Source organism: Hoplias malabaricus, chromosome 6 (assembly GCF_029633855.1).
Source record: "Hoplias malabaricus isolate fHopMal1 chromosome 6, fHopMal1.hap1, whole genome shotgun sequence".
Lineage (NCBI taxonomy): Eukaryota > Metazoa > Chordata > Actinopteri > Characiformes > Erythrinidae > Hoplias > Hoplias malabaricus.
In genome coordinates, this window is record NC_089805.1 from 48,351,709 (window position 1) to 48,373,901 (window position 22,193).

Consider the following 22,193-nt stretch of genomic DNA (forward strand, 5'->3'; position numbering starts at 1 on the left):
CACTCTCCCATGGGCCCACCACCTGTGGGAGAAGTAGCAATCCGGGTCTGGTGCATTGTGGATCGGGCCCTGGCGTTCTGATCCTCGGTTACTGAAGCTGGCTTTTGGAACATGGAACATAATCTCTCTGGTGGGAAAAGATCCTGAGCTGGTGTGCGAGGTTGAGAGGTACCGGATAGACATAGTTGGGCTCACCTCGACTCACAGTATGGGCTCTGGAACCAATCTCCTTAAGAGGGGCTGGATGCTCTTTCACTCTGGAGTTTCCCAGGGTGAGAGGCATAAGGCAGGAGTTGGCTTATTCATAGCCCACCAGCTTAGCGCCTGTACATTGGGGTTTACCTCAGTGGACGAGAGGATAATTTCCCTGTACCTTCAGGTTGGGGAAAGGGCTCTGATGGTTTTTTGTGCTTATGCACCGAACAGCAGTTCAGAATACCATGTGTTCTTGGGGACCCTAGAGGGGGTGCTGGAGAGCACTCATTCTGGGGACTCCATTGTTCTGCTGGGGGACTTCAATGCTCACGTGGGTAATGACAGTGAGACCTGGAGGGGCAGTGCCTCTGGACTGGCAGACTAGGGTGGTGGTTCCCCTTTTTAAAAAGGGGGATCGGAGGGTGTGTTCCAACTACAGGGGATCACACTCCTCTGCCTCCCTGGTAAAGTCTATGCGGGGGTACTGGAGAAGAGAAAAAGGAACAATGCGAATTCCGTCCCGGTCGTGGAACACAGGACCAGATATTTACCCTCGCTAGGATCCTGGAGGGTGCATGGGAGTTTGCTCAACCAGTCTACATGTGTTTTGTGGATCTGGAGAAGGCATGCGACTGGGATATTCTGTGGGGGGTGCTCTGGGAGTATGGGGTACTGGGCTCTTTGCTATGAGCCATCCAGTCCCTGTATAAACAGGGCAGGTGTCTGGTTCGTATGGCTGGCAGTAAGTCAGACTGGTTTCCAGTCAGAGTTGGACTCCATCAGGGTGGCCCGTTGTCACCAGTTCTGTTCATAATTTTTATGGACAGAATTTCTCGGCATAGCCAAGTGGCGGAAGGTGTCCGGTTTGGTGGCCTCAGGATTCCATGTCTGCTTTTTGCAGATGATGTGGTCTTGTTGGCTTCATCGGGCCGGGACCTCCAGCTCTTGCTGGACCAGTTTGCAGCCGAGTGTGAAGCAGTAGGGATGAGGATCAGCACCTCCAAGTCCGAGTCCATGGTACTCAGTCGGAAAAGGGTGGAGTGCTCTCTCCAGGTTGGAAGTGAGATCCTGCCTCAAGTGGAGGAGTTTAAATACCTCTGGGTCTTGTTTACGAGTGAGGGAAAGATGGAGCAGGAGATTGGCAGGCAGATTGGTGCAGCGTCAGCAGTAATGCAGGCTCTGTACCGTTCTGTTGTGGTGAAGAGAGAGCTGAGCAGAAAAGCAAAGCTCTCGATTTACCGTTCAATCTATGTCCCAACCCTCACCCATGGTCACGAGCTTTGGGTAGTGACTGAAAGAACGAAATCGCGGGTACAAGCAGCTGAAATGAGTTTTCTCCGCAGGGTGTCTGGACTCTCCCTTAGAGACAGGGTTAGGAGCTCGGACATCCAGGAGAGACTTGGAGTGGAGCCGCTGCTCTTCCATGTTGAGAGGAGCCAGATGAACTGGATTGGACATCTGGTTCGGATGCCTCTTGGATGCCTTCCTGGTGAGGGCATGTCTAATGGGGAGGAGGCCCCAGGTCAGACCAAGAACACGCTGGAGAGACTACATGTCTCGACTGGCCTGGGAACACCTCGGTATACCCCCAGAGGAGCTGGAAGCGGTGGCTGGGGAGAGAGAGGTCTGTGTTTCTTTGCTCCAACTGCGTCCTCCATGACCTGGACCTGGATATGCGGTGGAAAAATGGATGGAGATTATTTATTTGTTGTAACAATGCTTCTTGGCAATACCTTTTATACTGTTGAAAAGCCTGTTAATTTCCCTTTTCAGTGGTCCCACATTTGTAAGGAACATGCATTGGTGGGATGAGCAGTAGAGCTGAGAATGTGGGTTGCACCCATGAAAAATTTGCCAAATCCAGTCTACCAAAGCCAATTACATTGTACAACTTATGTTTATAAGTAATTTCTTCAGTTTTACTTGTATAAGCTCCATTTCTTAGTGCTGTTCAAATGAAAGTCAAATGTACATATGTTTAAATGTTTAAAAAGACAAAGGCTTTCATGGGGTGTTCTAATTATCACATGACTGTATACCCACACTTCATGTTTCCACATATTCTGTCATATCACATGCTATATTCACAGGGCCATTACAAACAATTTCCATGGTAAAATTTCTTCATCTTCAGGATATCAATAGTCTGTTATATTGTGTCTTTAGTGAGCCTTTCAGATTTTTGAGACACTTTGAAAATAAAGAGATAATATCCCCGGAAGGAAGCTAAATGTATAGGTTTTCCACGGTGTGGAAATTTGTTCGTATTTTGCCATCTAGCGGCGACAGAATGCAACTAGTGCAGCATTTAAGGTGAAAGAGAAAATCCAAATCAATCGATTGCTCATCCTTAGTATCCCGGATGTGTACTTGTGCATAATTTCAGTGCAAAAAAAATCAGCGCTACAAATTCAAAGCGAAATTACTTTCCGTCTTTCCACTCACATAAGTGTGCGCAACAGATGTGATGGCAGCAGGTGCCTGCGCCATCTTACAGTTAGAAAAAACAGCTGGATTACAACAAGTGGTGATAAAAAATGAAGGTCACAGACTGTGCATTTAGGAAGCACAGTGTGTGATCTTGAAAAAAACAACACCTGTAGCACACAAGCAATACACACACAGATGTTTCAGAGACGTGGACAAAAGCAGTAGGAGGCGGGTGGAGGGGGTGGGGTGGGGTTCAGTCTGTGAAAAGTCCGCAGAATGGAGAAGTGATCACATTGTCCTTGAGCCCAGCAGTTCAAGACGGGAGGGTGCAGCAGATCTCAATAGCAACCGTTCCTCCAGGGGAGTTTGACTATCAGCAGCTCAAGGCCGCTGATAGCTGGGGCAGCCAAAACAGCTGAATTCAGTTTATTGATATCAGAGACCTGAAGCTAATTTTGAGCAAATAGTCCCTCTGACTCAAAGTTCGATTTTTGCTCTGGTCTTCCAAACGTTCAATATTGGTGTTCAAAGCCGTTAGTTACTCCATGATGGAATCCAAGCTTCTACTCACAGTCACAGTCTGTGTGCCAAAGGCTCTGCCCATCCCATCAATCATGTTGGTTAGTTTCCTTGGACTGTTTACAACTGACTCGACACTTATAATTTTCAGATAAACCAGGGCAATGTCTAAACCAATCAGCAGAAAGCCCACGATCGTAAGTCCAAATAGACCGTGAATTTATACGCATATTCAATGTCCTCGATAGAAAGAGGCGCCAGACACACCACGCCCCAATTTTCTCATCCATCCATGGCATATCCAGCAGGCATCGTTCCATCAGGGCAGGTGGGCTCCCCCGAGCCCAAGCTTCTCCTTAAGAAGATGGTATCAATAGCGTTGGGAGACCAGTTGATCAATTCCATTCTAATTTTAATTTGAAGAGCGGTGCTGAGAGAGTCTCTGAAGGTAGACAAGACAAGACCAGGAGAAGCCAAGCAGGAAAGATAAGGAAGAAAAAGAGAGGAAGAAAATGTGACCGCCTCCCACAAGAGCAAGAGAGAAAAAAAATCAACTTCAACACCAGTAATAAACAATCTAATTACTGCATCATAAAATGTGTAGTGATTAAAAACAGAAATATGTGTAAAATATGGTGCAGTTAAAGCCTGCTCTGTCTCTCTGAAAAACAGTACTAGACTCACAGAGACACTGTGGTCCACTGTGAAATCAATGAATCATCACACACACATACACAGTCCCTCACACTAAACATTTACAAACCTCCACCACTGGGCAGTTTCACTGAAGAATACACAGATAAAATACAGTCCACCTTTATCAGGACTTATCTTTCAATGTTCAATCAATGTTCTCTTTCAGGTTATTTCAGAAAGTTACAGTCAGTTAATGACAATGTCTCCCTCTGTCTCTCTCTAACTCCAGACAGACGCTCTAAAAAGCAACTGTCTCCTGAAGAGTGCTCAGCCATAGCCTACCTACATCACCATTCACAGAAAATGAAGACATTAAACCTGAAGAAATACAGCACATCAGAAGAGGGTTACCAGAGACTCATCCCAGCGATCTCTAACTGTACAACAGCTAAGTGAGTGTCACCTACACATCATTCACTAATGGAGACACAGACCAGTGAATGAATATTACACTAACCTCCCTCTGGCTTTTGGAAGAACATCAGTCGTTCCCCTTCTGGAGAGGACAGTGCTTGTCTCTCAGCTCCTCACCTTTCCTCCCTCAGACACACTGCTGAGAGCACAGCTGCAGATGGAGTAAGCACATAACACACAGCTACTTTAGTGTCTCCTATTTCACCTATGTCTACTGTGCTCTCCAGCCAGGTCAGAGGTCACTCCTGTTCAAGACAGTGTTCAAGTCCATTGTCCAGTTTGCCTCTGAATGTGGACATCAGCACTGCAGAATGACAACAAACCTTTCTGTGGTATTATATTCTAAACTGTGCTTCTGAAACCTACCAGAAATGCTCAGTAAATTCATACTCACTCTTTACTCTCCTGACTCTACAGATCATACAGTATATTTTAAAACTGTTAAATAAGCAATGCATTGAAAGAAAATGCAAAGGGGGGAGAGTGGGCAATCAGATTTATGAAGCCCCTCATATAGACAGAGACTTTTAATTACAGTACAGTACACCATTCAAGTTATATTTGTCTAGTGTGCAAATATGTTATATTAATTATATTATTAATATTATAATATAATATTATTAATAATATTATTATAATATAATATTATTATATTAACTCTAAAAACAGAAAGAAATATTAAAACATAAGCATTTAGTCTAACATTAGACACTAGTGGGCCAGTATGTCTCATGTCATGAAGCTTTCAGACTGTTTGAGCTGTAAACAACAAAGAGTAAACATGTATATCATTTTTAGCATCCATTGATTCTTAACCTGGGATCTAAATATTCAGTTGCTGCAACTCAGAATTATGGCATTTTTTCTGCAGCAGTTCTCTGCTTCCAGGAATTGAAAGCAGAGAACTAATAGACTGGAGTAGTAACAAATGAGCTGTGTTCTCATTTAAAGCATCTGTCTGGAGGGAGATTCTGTGTTATGGACTGAGATCTTTTATTTTCAGTGGTGTTTAATCTTTACTGCGTCACCTGCAACACTGTGAAAACAACATGGTTATTCACTACTGGATTTCAGAAAATTCCAAGAGTAGCTCATGATTATCTGTCTTTGTAAAATTCACTGAGGGAAGAAAGCGTGTTGTCGTTACCACGACGTGTTAATCTTATATCTAATCTAACTATAATACTTGAAAGAATAAGTTCAAATAAAAGTTTCTAGTTCTTTTAAAAATACTTGAAAGTATTCTTTCAGGTTCTTTATTTGGAGAGCAATCACAGAAGACCTCCTGCAGACTCACTCACAATGACATACTGAAAACCACAGTTTACATACACTTTTTGTGGTGAGATCATCTCGCCCCTCCTATTTTTTTAATTAAGTTGCATTCCATAGAACCCCAATTAAAATGGTACCCTCATCTTCTAGGTATGCAGTGTATCATAGGAGCCCAAATAAAAAGGTGTCCTTATCTCCTAAGGATGTCTTATCATGCTGTACCAAACAATCTCATGCTACCAGTCTCCTTTTTTCCCACAGAGTTCAGGCCTGAGTTTTAAACTCAAGTATCCGGGCGGCACGGTGGCTTAGTGGTTAGCACGTTTGCCTCCCAGCGCTGGGATCTTGGGTTCAAGTCCCATCTGGGTGGAGTTTCCATGTTCTCCCCGTGTCTGCGTGGGTTTCCTCCGGGGTCTCCGGTTTCCTCCCACAGTCCAAAAACATGGAGGGTAGGTGAATTGGCTTCTGTCTAATAACTGTCCTGGTGTGTGAATGAATGTCTGTATGTGTGAGCCCAGATATGGATTGGCGCTCTATCCTGGGTTAAACCCTAGTGCCCGATGCAGTCCTCCAGGTGGACGGTCGTTCCTGGTTGAGAGTACGCTGTGCGCGTTTGGCTGCCGCTTCTCACCAGTGTGTGTGTGGATTGAGCGTTCTGAGCAGTGTGGATTGTAAAGCGTCCTTGGGTGTCTAGAAAGGCGCTATATAAGTGTAAAGATACATCCCTTTGACCATTTTAATATTTTTTGCCATAAAACTCATTTGTTTAAAATAATTCTCATGTCTTTATATTATTTGTTTATTACAGTCACGTGTCTGTATATTCTTGCCTCTGAGGAAATGTCCCATGCCTGATCTATGAATAAGTGGATTCTCCATCAGTGTGGTGATCTTGGGTGTTTGCAAATAAAATCTGTACAACTACAAAACATTTCTCTTAGCAGTTTGGAATGTTGGCAGTTACAGAAAACACAAACAGCAATGAAGAGATTTTGTAAAAGGAGCCTGTAACCAGACAGTTAAAAGCCAGAAGAGTCCTACACTGACAACAGCAGATCACCTATAGTCTCCTCACAATCTACACTTCTACATCACCTATAAAACCTCCAGTTGTTTGGAAGGGCTGAAAATGGAGGGAGCTATTAAGGACCAAACATATTCTAGAGCCATCCTTTAGCCAGACATTAATGGAACATGTTCTATGATCAAATGAGATCAATACAGAGCTTTTGGGAATTGTGTTTTGGGACATACATAAAGATAAACTTGTAGAAAGGTTTAATCCCCACTGTGAACTATTATAGTGGATTTGTCAGACAGTTTTTGTTACAAAGGCCCTGGACCAATAGAGTTCATTGACTCACAAACAGGAGGCTAAATCTAGACCATCATTTGATCTTCCATCAGAACAATGATCTAAAACACACTTCAAAATAAGTACAACTATCTTTCACTGACCATAGCCTCAGATCCCATTCTATGTGTTCCCTAGACTCAAGACAGCTGTTATTTTCACACAGATAAGCACACAGATATATATTTGATTCGTGCCAAGAATTTCTGATATTGTTAGATATATTTTTTTGCATTTTAATTAATATTAAACTTAAAAAAAACTATATAAATCATATTTTCTAACATAACTGCTGTGTTTGGAGGAGTGTGGAGACGTTTTGTATCCACTGAAATGTATCTGTTACTTTTACTACAGTTGATATGAACAGCATTTTAATTTTGACACTTATTTGATTTAGTGATTGTGTACACTTATCAGGTGTACACTTATCATGATGGTGCTCTGTTCTGATTGTTAAATAAGGTCCTCTGAGGAGTGGGTTTTCATCTCTACAAACTAGAAATATCTGTTTTCTCCTTCTCTACTTAGAGTGCTGTACATTTAAAATATTCACTACTAAAAAGCAGTGCCTGTTTTATACGTCCCTGATGATGATGATGCTCACTGTATCATAATCTACACATCTTTTCACATACAAAGCTCTTCAGCAACTCATTTGTTTTGCTCATTTGTAAAGCTTCATTAACCGTGGGTAAAAAAGGGTGTTTGCTCTGTCTCTTGTAGATTTGCTGGCTGTAATCTCTCTGAACAGTCCATCACTACTTTAACTGCAGCTCTACAATCAGAAAACTGCTCTCTGACAGAACTGGACCTCAGTAACAATGACCTGCAGGATTCAGGAGTGGAGAAGATCTCTGATGGACAGATGAGTAAACCCCATAAACCAGAAAAGTTCTCTGAAGGACAGACGAGTACACACTCTAAATTGGAGGAGCTCTCTGCTGGACTGAAGAGTACACACTGTAAACTGCAGATTCTCAAGTCAGTGTTAAAGTTGATTTTATTGAATTAACACTAGAAGCGCAAAAGCACATTTTTATTTTTTTCATAAGGTGAATATCCGCCGCCCTACAACAGAGTTTTAGGGCTACAACACTGAAAAAAAAAAGATTTTGAGAATAAAGTAAGAATTCTGAGAATAATGTTGGAATGATTAAAGTCAGAAAAAGTCTGAGGAAAAAAATCAGTATAATTCCAAGAATAAGGTCAGAAATATTTCGCAGCACATATAATGGGGCAGACACAACCACATTGTAATTAAGAAATGCAGTGTGTTGCTGAAGTCATACTATGGTATAGATTTCAGGAATAAATACTCAGTCCTCTGCTACATTAGAACCATATTGTGATTAGTATCGGGTGCAAGAACATGTTTATTCAGAAGAGGGCATGTGGTCTCACAGGATGCAATTAATGATCACAAAAATGATGGATTCAGAGGGAGTGGAACTCCAGCATACCCACGAGGCTTCTTTGCGTTATGGTTCATTTATTCGTATAATAAACTAAACCCATATTGCAGTCAGAGGCTGCACTAATGGGGTTAGTTGTCATATCATGTGTGCTTTTAATAAATAATTCTGTTTTCTGACTTTATTATCGGAATGATTCTCAGAATTGTGACTTTATTCTCTAAATTATTCTGACTTTTTTCTCAGAATTTTTCCTACTTTTAATCTCAGAATCATTCCAACATTTTTCTCAGAGTTATTCCGAATTTTTACTTTATTCTCAGAATCTTATTTTGTTTTATTTTTTTCATGTGATGGCCCTAAAACTCTGTCTTACCCACACCCCTTCTGTGAAGCAGTTAGTGCCTATTGTATTGCTAAGCAGAAGCGCTAAGTGCGTGGAGTGACAGGCTGCAAAATTTGTGCTTTGGATGAGATTAAACATAAACATGCATATTGACTAGACAGTGCCCAAACACCAAAATATGTCATATAAACAGACTTTATAAACACTCATCCGAAGCTGGTATTTTATGAGAATTTTTTTTTACAATATTTACATAATGCCCGAGATATTCTCGCCATATTCATTTTTTTATTTATTGATTTATCTAAGCTAAATACTACATTTCCAGGACTCATCAAAAGCTAAAATTTTGTTATTCATTAGATGATTATATTTACAATATTTACTTTTTTTGTCTTATTGCTTGTCCAGATTTTTTTTTTTTTTTTTTTTTTTTTTTTTGCTAAAGATAATTAAACATGCCAACTAAAATACAAACCACCCCAAAACACTAAAAAAATTCCACCTCAACTCCCTCTCTACTATCTAAGTCACAGTCATCCATGGAACTCAGCAAAGCCAGTGCTTCTAAAGCTGTAAACTTCCTCTTGTGCTCCATTGCAGGTTTAGTTTTCTCCAAACAGGTAGCAGCAAGAAAGAGTAAAACTTCAACCGCGTCTGTACATACACTTTTGTGCAAGCTCATAACTCCTTGCAGTTCGTGGATGGCAGGAGATATGCTCTTGCAATAATATGGTGAAAATGCTTGGTGTGAAAATGTTGATTTGCTTGTTCACAGCCTAATGATGGACTCTGTATAGTTCAATAAGAAAGGGAAAATTTGCACCAATGAAGAGATCAAGATCCAAAATACAAAGAAAAATATAAACTAACAAACTGAAAAAAAAATGCATATAACTATATAGTTCCCTTTCTCTCTCTGAGAACTAGTGTCCTTTGGAGAGTTCTTCTTTGCTTTGTCTCATTTACATATGAAAGGGTAGCTAATAGTCCACTAATGGGCTGCAAAGAGGGGTTGTGTCCTCAGGATTCCAAAATATCAAACTTTCCTGTGTTAAATATTTATAGAATTACAGAAATGTGATTTTTTTTGTATATAATATTTAATCATCCTCAGTTGACAGTATTCAGTTGTATTCAGTTTCAATTTCAGACTGTGTTCAGTTGTATTCATTTTCCTTTTGCAGGCTTTGTGTGTGTAAACTTGACTATCAGTCCTGTGAAATACTGAAGTCAGTTTTAGAATCAGAAAACTGCTCTCTGAGAAAACTGGACCTCAGTAAAAATGACCTGAGAGATTCAGGAGTGGAGCTGATCTCTGCTGGACTGAAGAGTCCACACTGTAAACCAGAGAAACTCAGGTAAATACTATGTGAATTTATTATTGAGTGCAAAGACATTTTTCCCAAGCATGTTCTTATATAAACTCCATGAAATGATGAAATAAAGGCAGTTTTTATGAACTGAAACACACACACAGAGACACACACACACACACACACACACACATGTGTATATATATATATATATATATATATATATATATATATACACACAGAAAACCATACAAAAGTTTTAGAACACTGTGAAATGTTCTTGTTTTCAATGGAAACACACAAGATTAGGACATATTAGGACATTCTTCAAATATTGCCTTTATCAAAAAACCCACCTTTTGCAGCAATTATAGCCTGGCTGACCCTAGGCATTCTATCTGTCACTTTTTTGAGGTAATCTCATGAGATTTCACCCCATTCTTCCTGGAGTATGTCCCACATGGATTGACTTGATGCAGTCTTCCTCTGTACCAGACGGTCAAGCTGCTCCCACAACAGCTCAGTAGGGTTCAGATCCAGAGACTGTGCTGGCCATTCCATTACAGTCAGAATTCTGGCTGACTCCTTATCAAGCATTGTCCACAGGGTATGGCATGGCTTTGAAAAAACTTGTGGTAGCCTTCCTTCTTCAAATCCCTTCAGCTCTATATAAATCTCCTATTTTACCACCTCCAAAGCATCCCCAGGCTATCACGCTGCCTCTACCATGCTTGACAGATGGCATTGAGCATTGGTCTTGCATCTTTTTGTTGTTTCTGCACCTCATAAATGTTCCTCTGTTTGATCCAAAGACTTGAAACTTGGACTCATCTGTACACAACACCTTCTTTCAATCTTTCAGTGTCTTTTCTCTTGGGTCAATCATAGTCTTCTCTTTATATTGGCCAGTCTAAGGTATGGCTTTTTCTTGGCCATTCAGCCATGAAGTACAGCATCCTGAAGTCGACTCTTCACTGTTGGTGTTGACACTGGAGTTTGATGGGTTCAATTTAGTGCAGCTGTCAGTTGACAACTTGTGAGGTGTCTTTGTCTCAAACTGCACACTTTAAGGTATCTATCTTCTTGAACAGTTATGCATCAGGGCCTCCCACTCCTTTTCTGTCCTTATTAGAGCCAGTTTGTGCTACACTCCGAAGGGAGTAGTTAACGGCATGGTAAAATATTTTTAGTTTCTTTGCAATGTCTTGCATTGAGTAGCCTTCCTTTCTTACCACACCAATAGACTGATGAGTCTCTAAAGAAAGTCATTTCTTTCTGGCCATTTTGAGCCTGTAAGCAAGCCAACAACTGCTGACACATCAGATACTAAACTAACCTAGAATGTTATGCTCCCTTTTCCATCCATCCATTATCTGTAGCCGCTTATCCAATTCTAGGCTCACGGGGGGTCCAGAGCCTACCTGGAATCATTGGGCGCAAGGCGGGAATACACCCTGGACACACACACATTCACTCACACACTCACACCTATGGACACTTTCAAGTCGCCAATCCACCTGCAACGTGTGTTTTTGGACTGTGGGAGGAAACCGGAGCACCCGGAGGAAACCCACGCGGACACGGGGAGAACACACCAACTCCTCACAGACAGTCACCCGGAGCGGGAATCAAACCCACAACCTCCAGGCCCCTGGAGCTGTGTGACTGCGACACTACCTGCTGCGCCACCGTGCCGCCCATGCTCCCTTTTATGTTCCCTTATTAGTATACTGTTTTTCAGCTGTGCAACAATGTAGGGAAAGGGTTTCCTATCAATCAGTTAGCCTAAAAACATTCTAAGCTTGAACTGGCAGCCATAAAAGGAGATTGAGGCAGAGGACTGAGAATTGCTGATAATAGGACTATATGCAAATTAGGCCTCTATACAAAAATAGGTCTTAATTCAAACATTTTCATTCTTTAAATGATCTAATTCATAATTCATAAACATGAACCCATCCATCCATCCATCCATCCATTTTCCACCGCTTATCCGAATCCGGGTCACGAGGGAAGCAGTCGGAGCAAAGAAACCCAGACCTCCCTCTCCCCAGCCACCGCTCCCAGCTCCCAGCTCTGGAGATATATCGAGGCGTTCCCAGTCCAGTCAAGACATGTAGTCTCTCCAGCGTGTTCTTGGTCTGCCCCGGGGCCTAGATTGAACGGTAAATTGAGAGCTTTGCTTTTCTGCTCAGCTCTCTCTTTACCACAACGGACCAATACAGAGCCCTCATTACCGCTGACGCTGCACTGAACCGCCTGTCAATCTCCCACTCCATCTTTCCCTCACTCGTGAACAAGACCCTGAGGTATTTAAACTCCTCCACTTGAGACAGGATCTCACTTCCAACCTGGAGAGAGCACTCCACCATTTTCCGACTGAGTACCATGGACTCGGACTTGGAGGTACTGATCCTCATCCCTACCGCTTCACACTCGGCTGCAAACTGGCCCAGCAAGAGCTAGAGGTCGCGGCTCGATGAAGCCAACAAGACCACATCATCCGCAAAAAAGATAGAAAAAAAGAAAAAAACAGACATGGAATCCTGAGACCACTGAACCGGACACCTTCCACCACTTGGCTATGCCGAGAAATTATGTTCATAAAAATTATGAACAGAACTGGTGACAACGGGCAGCCCTGATGGAGTCCAACTCCAACTAGAAACCAGTCTGACTTACTGCTAGCCATACAAACCAGACTCCTGCTCTGTTTATACAGGGACTGGATGGCTCGTAGCAAAGAGCCCAGTACCCTATACTCCCAGAGCACCCCCCACAGAATATCCCGAGGGACACGGTCGAAAGCCTTTTCCAGATCCACAAAACACATGTAGACTGGTTGAGCAAACTCCCACGCACCCTCCAGGATCCTAGCGAGGGTAAAGAGCTGGTCCTATGTTCCACGACCGGGGCGAAATCCGCATATTTCCTCCTGGATCCGAGGTTCAGCTATCAGTTGGACTCTGTTCTCCAGTACCCCCGCATAGACCTTACCGGGGAGGCTGAGGAGTGTGATCCCCCTATAGTTGGAACACACCCTCCAATCCCCCTTTTTAAAAAGGGGAACCACCACCCCAGTCTGCCAGTCCAGAGGTACTGCCCCATATGTCCACGCAATGTTGCAAAGACGTGTCAGCCAGGATAGCCCCACAACATCCAGAGCATTGAGGAACCCAAGGCAAACTTCATCCACCCCCGGGGCCCTACCGCCTACGGTCACCTCAGCCCCAGTGATAAATGAGCCCCCACCAGGGTCCCCAAATTCTACTTCATCTTCGGAAGACATGCTGGTGGGATTGAGAAGATCCTCAAAGTATTCCTTCCCCCGCCTAATGACGTCCCCAGTCGAGGTCCACAGTTCCCCACCCCCACCATATACAGTGTTGGTGGAAAACCGCTTTCCCCTCCTGAGTTGCCAGATGGTTTGCCAGAAACTTCTCTGAGCCAAATGAAAGTCATTTTCCATGTTCTCACCGAACTCCTCCCACATCCGAGTTTTTGCCTCAGGGACAGCCGAAGCCACGAGCCGCTTGGCTCCTCGGTAGTGTACCTGTCAGCTGCCTCCGGAGTCCCCCGAGCCAACCAGGCTCGATAGGACTCCTTCTTTAGCTTGACAGCCTCCCTCATCTGGGGTGTCCACCACCGAGTGCAGAGATTGCCACCTCGACAGGCACCAACAACCTTGCAGCCACAGCTCCGTTCAGCCGCCTCAATAATGGAGGTCTGGAACATGGCCCATTCGAACTCAATGTCACTGGCTCTACTCCAGGCGAAGATAGCTGTGTCCCTGTTTTTGATCTCTTCATCTTGGTCTTTATGGATCACTCTTTGTCTGGCCCATCACCTAGGACCAATTTGCCTTGGGAGACCCTACCAGGGGCTATTGCCCCTGACAACATAGCTCCTAGGCTCACGCAGGCTTGCAAACCCCTCCACCATGTTAAGGTGGTGATCCGGGGAGGGGATATACATGGACCCATAACTATAATCTCATAACAAATATGAAGAGCTTATATAAATAGTATTAAAGCTCCTAACAGCCCCCAGAAGTAGTTACTAATGAATGCAGCAGATGAGAATATTTTGTCCTCACCAGAAAATCCAGCTCAGTTAGACTCCACAATATTGTAAAGAAGACCGAAGTTCCCTGAAAGTGTGACTGGATTTTGTTATGGAGAGAGATATCCAGTTTGTTGTGTAGAAAGTGCATTTTGTTTGTTTGACTGTGAATATCGATATCACAACTCCCTACCAGCAGCAGAATCTTATTTAAAATCCCTTTTAGTTCAAGCAGTAAAACAAAAAAAAATCCTTAAAGAGGATAATTCCTCCAAACCCTGCTAAAATTTGAATCTATATTCTTTGTGTACTTCTGTGCATATATCAAGCAGTGACTCACAAGTCAGTGGTTGCCCCCTGCTGGACAAAAACTACAACAACAACACAAAAATCTATGGTAATAATGGTAATCAAATTGGTTATTGCAGTGGTATTACAGGTGGTTGTAAAGGTATTGTTAGTTTGCTTACTAAAAGTTTTGTTTACATAGGGTGTTCATATTTTGGTTTTTAAAACAGGACACTTGGAGCATGATGGCAGCAGACAAACCTGCTTGCAGGGGGTTTATGATCATGGAAAGCCTGTCATTTTCTGTGTAGGCATCCTTAGATGTGTCAGTGTAGGACGATAGGACGATATGACTTTCACTTTTTTTTAATTATCGAGTAGAAATGAAAGCCTTGTGGGTCACAGAAACACTAAAACACACAAAGAAGAGCTCATAAATAAGCTTAATGACTTTGAACACATTTCTGTTTGAGGCTCTAGTAATATGCTGTAATGTTATGTCCAGCTCAGCTAAAAAACACACTACACTGTGGCACATGAAGTTATGAGTGTCCCAATTCTGCTCTTAACTCTGAGCCCTTGATTTTAAGTCCCAAAAATAGGACGTGTCATCTGTAAGATTCTGGCTGCTAGTTGGAGATCTGTATGTTTTTTTGTTGTTTTTTTCTGTTCTTCCTAGAATGCTCTTCTGAAGAGGTAGATAACATTCTCTAAAACTATTTTAAATGTTTGTGATTACATTGTGGGTGGCACAGTGGTGCAGCAGGTAGTGTCACAGTCACACAGCTGCAGGTGACTGTCTGTGAGGTGTGTGGTGTGTTCTCTTGGTGTCTGTGTGGGTTTCCTCCGGGTGACTGTCTGTGAGGTGTGTGGTGTGTTCTCCCTGTGACTGTGTGGGTTTCCTCCGGGTGACTGTCTGTGAGGTGTGTGGTGTGTTCTCCCTGTGACTGTGTGGGTTTCCTCCGGGTGACTGTCTGTGAGGTGTGTGGTGTGTTCTCCCCATGTCTGTGTGGGTTTCCTCCGGGTCCTCCGGTTTCCTTCCAAAGTCTAAAATCACATGTTGGTAGGTGGATTGGCGACTCAAATGTGTCCATAGGTGTGAGTAAATATGTGACTGTGTATGTTGCCCTGTGAAAGACTGCCGCACGCTCCAGGGTGTATTCCGGGTGTATTAGAATATTATGCCCTAACATTATTACTTTACCTACTTTACAAATATATCTCACTTTGTTGCTCTTGGTAAATCAACTTCCCCTAGTACTGTTGCACCAGGAGTTTCCCAATGAACAGGCCCTATACTATTCATTATATTCATGCTGACCCTGGGTCAGATCATCAACAGCCATGGTCTTAAACATTGTTATGCAGATGACACTCAAGTATGTGTGAGCAGCAGAAAGTGGTAGGAAAGCTAAAATTCCAGCTTAATGTAAGCCTGCAAACCAGGCTTATTGCTGAAATAAATATAAATATATAAATATAATATATATCATAGACAATCTAAAATTTACTTTAAGGAATTAACTTTTATCCCCTTCTGCACTGAGAAGCTAATGTAGCTAGCATAGATGTTGATTAAGTTGGCTAGCTAGTGCTCCTCCATGGTTATTCAATATTAATGCCTCTCTCTCTCTCTCTCTCTCTCTCTCTGTGCTTCTGTTACAAATATATACCCTAAAAATGTCTGTTTTTTGCAGGCAAAAATAAAATATAATTGTAAAGAGTGTGAGACAATGACAGTCAGAGAAATAGAATGATGGAAATTAGAATAATGTTCTTACATAATGAAAAAAACTCTATTGTGTAAACTGCCTTTACGAAATATTACATAGACTGAATATTGTCCCTGTCCAATGAAAAACATGTATCTCCCAGAATAGTAACTTTACAGGAGAAGGAAAAAACCCTTCTTAAATCTCAGTAGAAGTCAAGGTAAAAAAGGTTTTATTCCAAGAATTTTTTCTGCTGGTTCATTGTTGGTACTTTATGAAATTTTCAAATGACATGATTTGTCACTCTACAGTCCTCACTGAACTGCTCCAACAAGTTATATGGACTCGTCACATATGGACTTTTTCACAGACAAGGAGCTCATGGCTGCAAAACCAGTTAGTGTGTCTTTTCTCACAAAGACATGTCAACAACCTGGTGATTATCTCCACCTCAGTTTGTTGGCACCTAGTAGTTTTAGATATTTACTTGAGCCCAGGCCTCAGGGGAAGGGTGGTGATTTTAGTGATATCTATGATGATTCATTCAATAAGCCTTAATTCAATTTAAAAAGTGAAACTCACATAGATTCATTACAAACAGAATTATTTATTTCAAGAGTTTATTTATTTTATTGTTAAAGATTATGACTTACAGCCAATGAAAACCTAAAAGTCTTTATCTCAGGAAATTAGAATTTTTAAATGTAGTGTTTAGAAATGTAAAAAATGATTTGTAATACAGAAATGTTGGCCTCTTGAAAAGTATGTACAGTATATGCACTCAATACTTGGCCTGAGTTCTATTTGCATGAATTACAGCATGGCATGGAGGTGATCAGCCTGTGGCACTGCTGAGGTGTTATGGAAGCCCAGGTTACTTTGATAGTAGCCTTCAGCTCATCTTTATTGTTGGGCCTGGTGTCTCTCATCTTCCTCTTGACAACACCCTGTAGATACTCTAGGGTTTAGGTTGGGTGAGTTTCCTGGCCTATCAAGCGCAGTGATACTGTGGTTATTAAACCAGGTATTGGTATTGGCACCCAAGCTGTAACTCTTTACGTAAAAGTCTTCACCTCTGCTCCTCATTTTCTTCTTTTACATTTCAGTTTTTCTCTCAGGACTTCTGCACACCTCTGCTGTCCTAAGTGTCATCTCTCTCTCTCTCTCTCTCGTTTGTCTCCTTGTGTAAAGAGACCTTGGGTGTTAGAAAGGTGCTATATGAAGGCAAATTACAATATAAATGCAGACCAGTATAAATGAGGAATTATAAGGGGCTTGTTAATAGCTGTGTTAATAAAGAAGTGTCTGAAGCAGGTGGACAGCAAAAAGTTCTAGTTAAAGCCCAGTCACAGCAGTCCTCAGTTGACTGAAAGGGGATGTTCTGTCTAACATTCAAAGCTAACTGGGAGACTGGCAGGCAAGGACCCCACCTACCTGGACAGTCCTCCCACAGCATCATAATAAGTCAAGATGGACAGCTGTTCTGTTCAGCACAAAAACATACAGAGAGTGAGCAAACATTTTAAGAATGATGGACTGATTTTGTGTTCTCCCTGTGTCCGCGTGGGTTTCCTCCGGGTGCTCCGGTTTCCTCCCACAGTCCAAAAACACATGTTGCAGGTGGATTGGCAACCCAAAAGTGTCCGTAGGTGTGAGTGTGTGAGTGAATGTGTGTGTCGCCCTGTGAAGGACTGGCTCCCCCTCCAGGGTGTATTCCCGCCTTGCGCCCAATGACTCCAGGTAGGCTCTGGACCCATCGCGACCCTGAATTGGATAAGTGTTACAGATAATGAATGAATGAATGAATGAATGAATGAATGAATGGACTGATTTTCAGCTGATTGTGAAGCAGAAAGAAAAATTCTTCTGACAGTCATTTTCCTTCATGTTGAGAGAAGATGGTTAGGGCATCTGACCAATTTGCCCCTGAATAACTCCCACTGGAGGTGTAAAAGTCACAAACAACTGTGAGGAGGCCCCAGGGTAGACCCAGGGCTTGTATTTCTAGGCTGTCCTGGGAAAGCCTGGGCATCCCTCAGGATGATTGAGAGCATGTTGCTTGGGCCAATGATGCTGGACTTCTTTGCTTGCCCCGTTGCCAACCTGACACTGAAATGGATCGAGCTTCCAAAGGAAGATTTAGAATGGGTCTATATTTTGAAGATTTGCAGGGATCAGTGACTGGTCTCTTGGTCAATAATAATCACTGCAAATTTAAATACATTTGGAACAATATTGAAAGATGATATTATCATTATCAGTTGAGGCTCAGATATTTCTGGTAAAACTTCCTTTAGTAAACTTGTAGGAATAGGATGTAATCTTCACATAAATGGTTTAGAGGAGGAAATGAGTTTAACTAGGTCCTATTCCGGAACCAAACTAATGGACTCTTGCTTTCATACTGTAGTTTCCCTGTATTCTGGATCAGCCATGACTACGTAAAACCATGGATTACATGGGGTTAGAGTTTGTGGTGTGACTTTGTTAGTGTTGTCTAAAATGTAAGGTTTACTATTGAAACAAACATTTTTTCAAAATAGGTACAAAATTTTGATTGCATTAATGCATTTTTAGTTTTATTTAAACACAATATCAGGTTGGTTTTATCAATATCAGAATTTTTAATGCTGTACAGTCTGTATCATATGACATTCCTTCATATATTTTCTTTGTATGTTTTTCAGATTAGTCACCTGTAATCTCACTATGAAGTCATGTGAATATCTTATGTCAGCTCTACAATCACAGTACTGTCCCCTGAGAGAACTGGACCTCACTCACAATGGCCTACAGGATTCAGGAGTGGAGAAGCTCTGTGATGCACTGAAGAGTTCACAATGTAAACTGGAGACCCTCAGGTCAGCTTTCTAGGAATTCATTTAGATATTAATGTAGCATTTCAAGGGTAATGAAAATACATTTTGTTTGTAAATAAATGTATTTGTAATTAACTTGGTAAAAAATCAGATCTTTTACAGGTGACCTTCAATTAGTATTAAGGGATTAATTTAGGAAGTGGTAAACTAAATGCTGTCATATGTGGAAGAAAGTTTTACAAATAAACTAAGAATAGTGAATATCATTTATTCATTCATTCATCCATTTATTGTTCCATTCGTCCATTCAAGGTGGAAACACACACTGGAGGGGGTGCCAGTCCTTTGTTGGCGACACACACTCACACCTATGTACACTTTTTTGAATCCCCCACACAGACATGGGGAAAACACGAATAATGAATGACTCTGTCAATAAACTGTATTGGCATCATTTCTGAATGCATGTTGATGCATTACTGTGCTGGAGACAAGATGGATGCTGGCCTTGTCGACATTGGAAGTTTGAATATGAGGGCGGTGGATCCTCTATGCATTTAAGGAATTACTGCCTATCCAGGGGTTTGTCTTCTGGGTTCTCCTGATGGAGTGTTCTCAGAAGTCTGAATAGTCAGGATTGGTTTCCCCAAACTGGAGACAGGCAGGTTCTCTGGTCTGGCTGGAATGGTCGGGCCTGGAACATTGTCACGCAGCAACTCTCAAGCCTGTCTAAGGTAGTGTCAGCAATAAGCAGGCAATAAACCACTTAACTTGACTGAGAGGGGGAAGGTTGTAAGAAAGTCCACATTCCTTTCCCAGTCTTGAAAATAGGATAATAAGAAAATTTGTTCTTACTCCACTACATTAAAACAATAGGCTATGAACATACTGTAAATTGTTCAAAATCAAATTTGAGTTTTTAGCTACATTACAGACAAATATTGTAGGAACCCTGACTTATAAAAGAGCGTTTTTTTAATTTACACCAAACCATTGAATTACATTAAAATGTCTATATTAGCATGAATTTCTTATTTTCAATACAGTTAAAAGAAAGAAGTTAAATTTACCCCAAAGATTCTCAGGCTTATTCTAATATAAAGAGGGTATGTCTGAAAAAGTATTTATAAATCCCGCAAGTAATTGCATTCGGAACATTGTGAAGTTTATTAATAGAAACAATCTATGTTTTAATATCTTACACAGGGATTATGCTGAAACTACTTCTCACTTTCATTATTTAATAGACTGAACACCTTACTTCACTCAGAATGATCCTATAAATATTTACTCTGCTTTCAGACTAGCCTTGTGTGATCTGGGGGAAAAGTCTTGTGACAGTCTGGGCTCAGCTCTACAATCAGAAAACTGCTGTCTGAGAACACTGGACCTCAGTATGAATGACTTGCAGGATTCAGGAGTGGAGAAGATCTCTGAAGGCCTGAAGAGTCCACACTGTAAATTGAATGTTCTTAGGTAAATATTAATTCTTGAAGGGAACATGTTAAGCTGTTAAACTCAGTGCTACCCTGATATACATTTAATATCAGAACACAGATTAATATTCCGCTGAATGTATCTGTCTGTCATAAATTGATGGTTTTAAACTGAACTTCTACACATCACTGATCTGGATACAGCTATTTACCAGATTTTAGCTACTCCCCTTTGTGCTTCTTTCCTTTATATTTAAGCTTTTAATATTTTCAGCAATCCCAAGTCATCTTTATAATTAGAAGATATTTTATTTTGAACTGGATTAAAAAGTTGTTTTTGTGTGTGATGGTTTGTTGTAATCTACATGTGGCAGCACAGTGGCACTGCAACCCCAGGACCCTGGAGCTGTGTGTTCAAGCCACGCTCCATGTGACTGTGAGGAGTTCTCCCCGTGTTTGCATAGGTTGCTCTGGGTGATCCTCCAACAGTCCAAAAGCACACACTGGTGTGTGGATTGGCTACTCAGAATTGTCTGTGTGGGAGTATGTGGTTCCCTGAGATGGACTTGAGCCCTGTCCAGTGTGTGTTCCCATGTTGTTTCCTGTAATTCCAGATAGACTCAAGACATTCTGCAACCCTGAACTGAAATGAAGCAGATGAATGAATTAATGAATAATGTACTGTGTTAATAATAATCAGAGATATGTCATTCTTGCTGAAGAACTCATCTTAAATGTAAACCAGATCATTTTACATGCTGTTAGAAGTGGGCTGAAATTTGTTGGGGTTAACATGGCTCTGTTACCTAATTTTAATGTCAGAGTGTTAGAGCATGCTTCACAAAATTTAATGTTTACTGTTTCTGTTGTTGGCGGCCTGGTAGCGCAGCAGGTAGTGTCCAAGTCACACAGCTCCATGGTCCTTGGGTTATGGGTTCAAGTCCCACTCCGGTAACTGTTTGTGAGGAGTTTGGTGTGTTCTCCCCATGTCCACATGGGTTTCCTCCAAGTGCTTCTGTTTCCTCCAATGGTCCAAAAACACATTGGTAGGTGAATGTGTGTTGCTCTGTGAAGGACTGGCACCCTGTCCGGGGTGTGTTCTGGCCTTGTGCCCAGTGATTCCGGGTAGGCTCTGGATCCACCATGGCCCTGAATTGGATAAGTGGTTACAAACAATGAACAAATAAATGTTTCTGCTGTAAGGTGGTATATGCATCATCTTTCACTTCTTTCATGTCTCCATTTCCCTATGCTTTCTGCAGATTATCTGGTTGTTTAATAACAGAGATAGGCTGTTCTTCTCTGGCTTCAGCTGTGAAATCGAACCCCTCCCACTTGCAAGTACTGGATCTGACCAACAATCACCCTGGAGATTCTGGAGAGAAACTTTTCTCTGCTCGACTCTGCAGTCTACACCCACTCAGGTATGGGGAGAGAGAGAGACTTTGCCATTAAAAACCCTTTAAACATCAGGTTAATTACAGTATGGACAGGTTAAAGGTGATATATTCTTCCCCAACCCCGCAGTGGAACAAAGTTGTTAGTGAAATAAGAAAAATAATGAGATGTTTGTGACTTGCTTTGGTCTCTAAAAACCACCCTGTTCAGTTTGGCTGGTATTAGCATCTGTTCCTAAATGATAATGAGCCACATACAGCTCAAACTTCTCACACACACACAGCTGCCAAAACCAGGCAGACTGAATGAGGCAGACACAAATGCAATAAAAAAATTTATTTTAACAAAAGAAAATAAAGAGTGATACAAGACAGATCAGATACAAGACAGACCAGATAGTTAGAGAAGATACCAACTGACTAGAGAGAGAGAGAGAGGCTACTAACAGGCTAGGGAGAGATACAAACAGACAGACTAGAGCACCAACAATCCAAACAGTAGAAACAACTCAGATAGAT

General features: G+C 41.7%; 1 protein-coding gene across 1 annotated transcript in view; it reads left to right on the plus strand.

Moving 5' to 3' along the window:
- LOC136699535 (uncharacterized) overlaps positions 1–22,193 on the plus strand; it is a 43,255-nt gene that overhangs the window by 13,810 nt on the left and 7,252 nt on the right. Inside the window, exons 6-11 of the mRNA XM_066674314.1 lie at positions 4,070–4,232; positions 7,610–7,867; positions 9,832–10,005; positions 18,710–18,883; positions 20,144–20,317; positions 21,540–21,701. Coding sequence (XP_066530411.1) covers positions 4,070–4,232; positions 7,610–7,867; positions 9,832–10,005; positions 18,710–18,883; positions 20,144–20,317; positions 21,540–21,701 — 1,105 coding nt within the window. The remainder of the gene's footprint in view (positions 1–4,069; positions 4,233–7,609; positions 7,868–9,831; positions 10,006–18,709; positions 18,884–20,143; positions 20,318–21,539; positions 21,702–22,193) is intronic.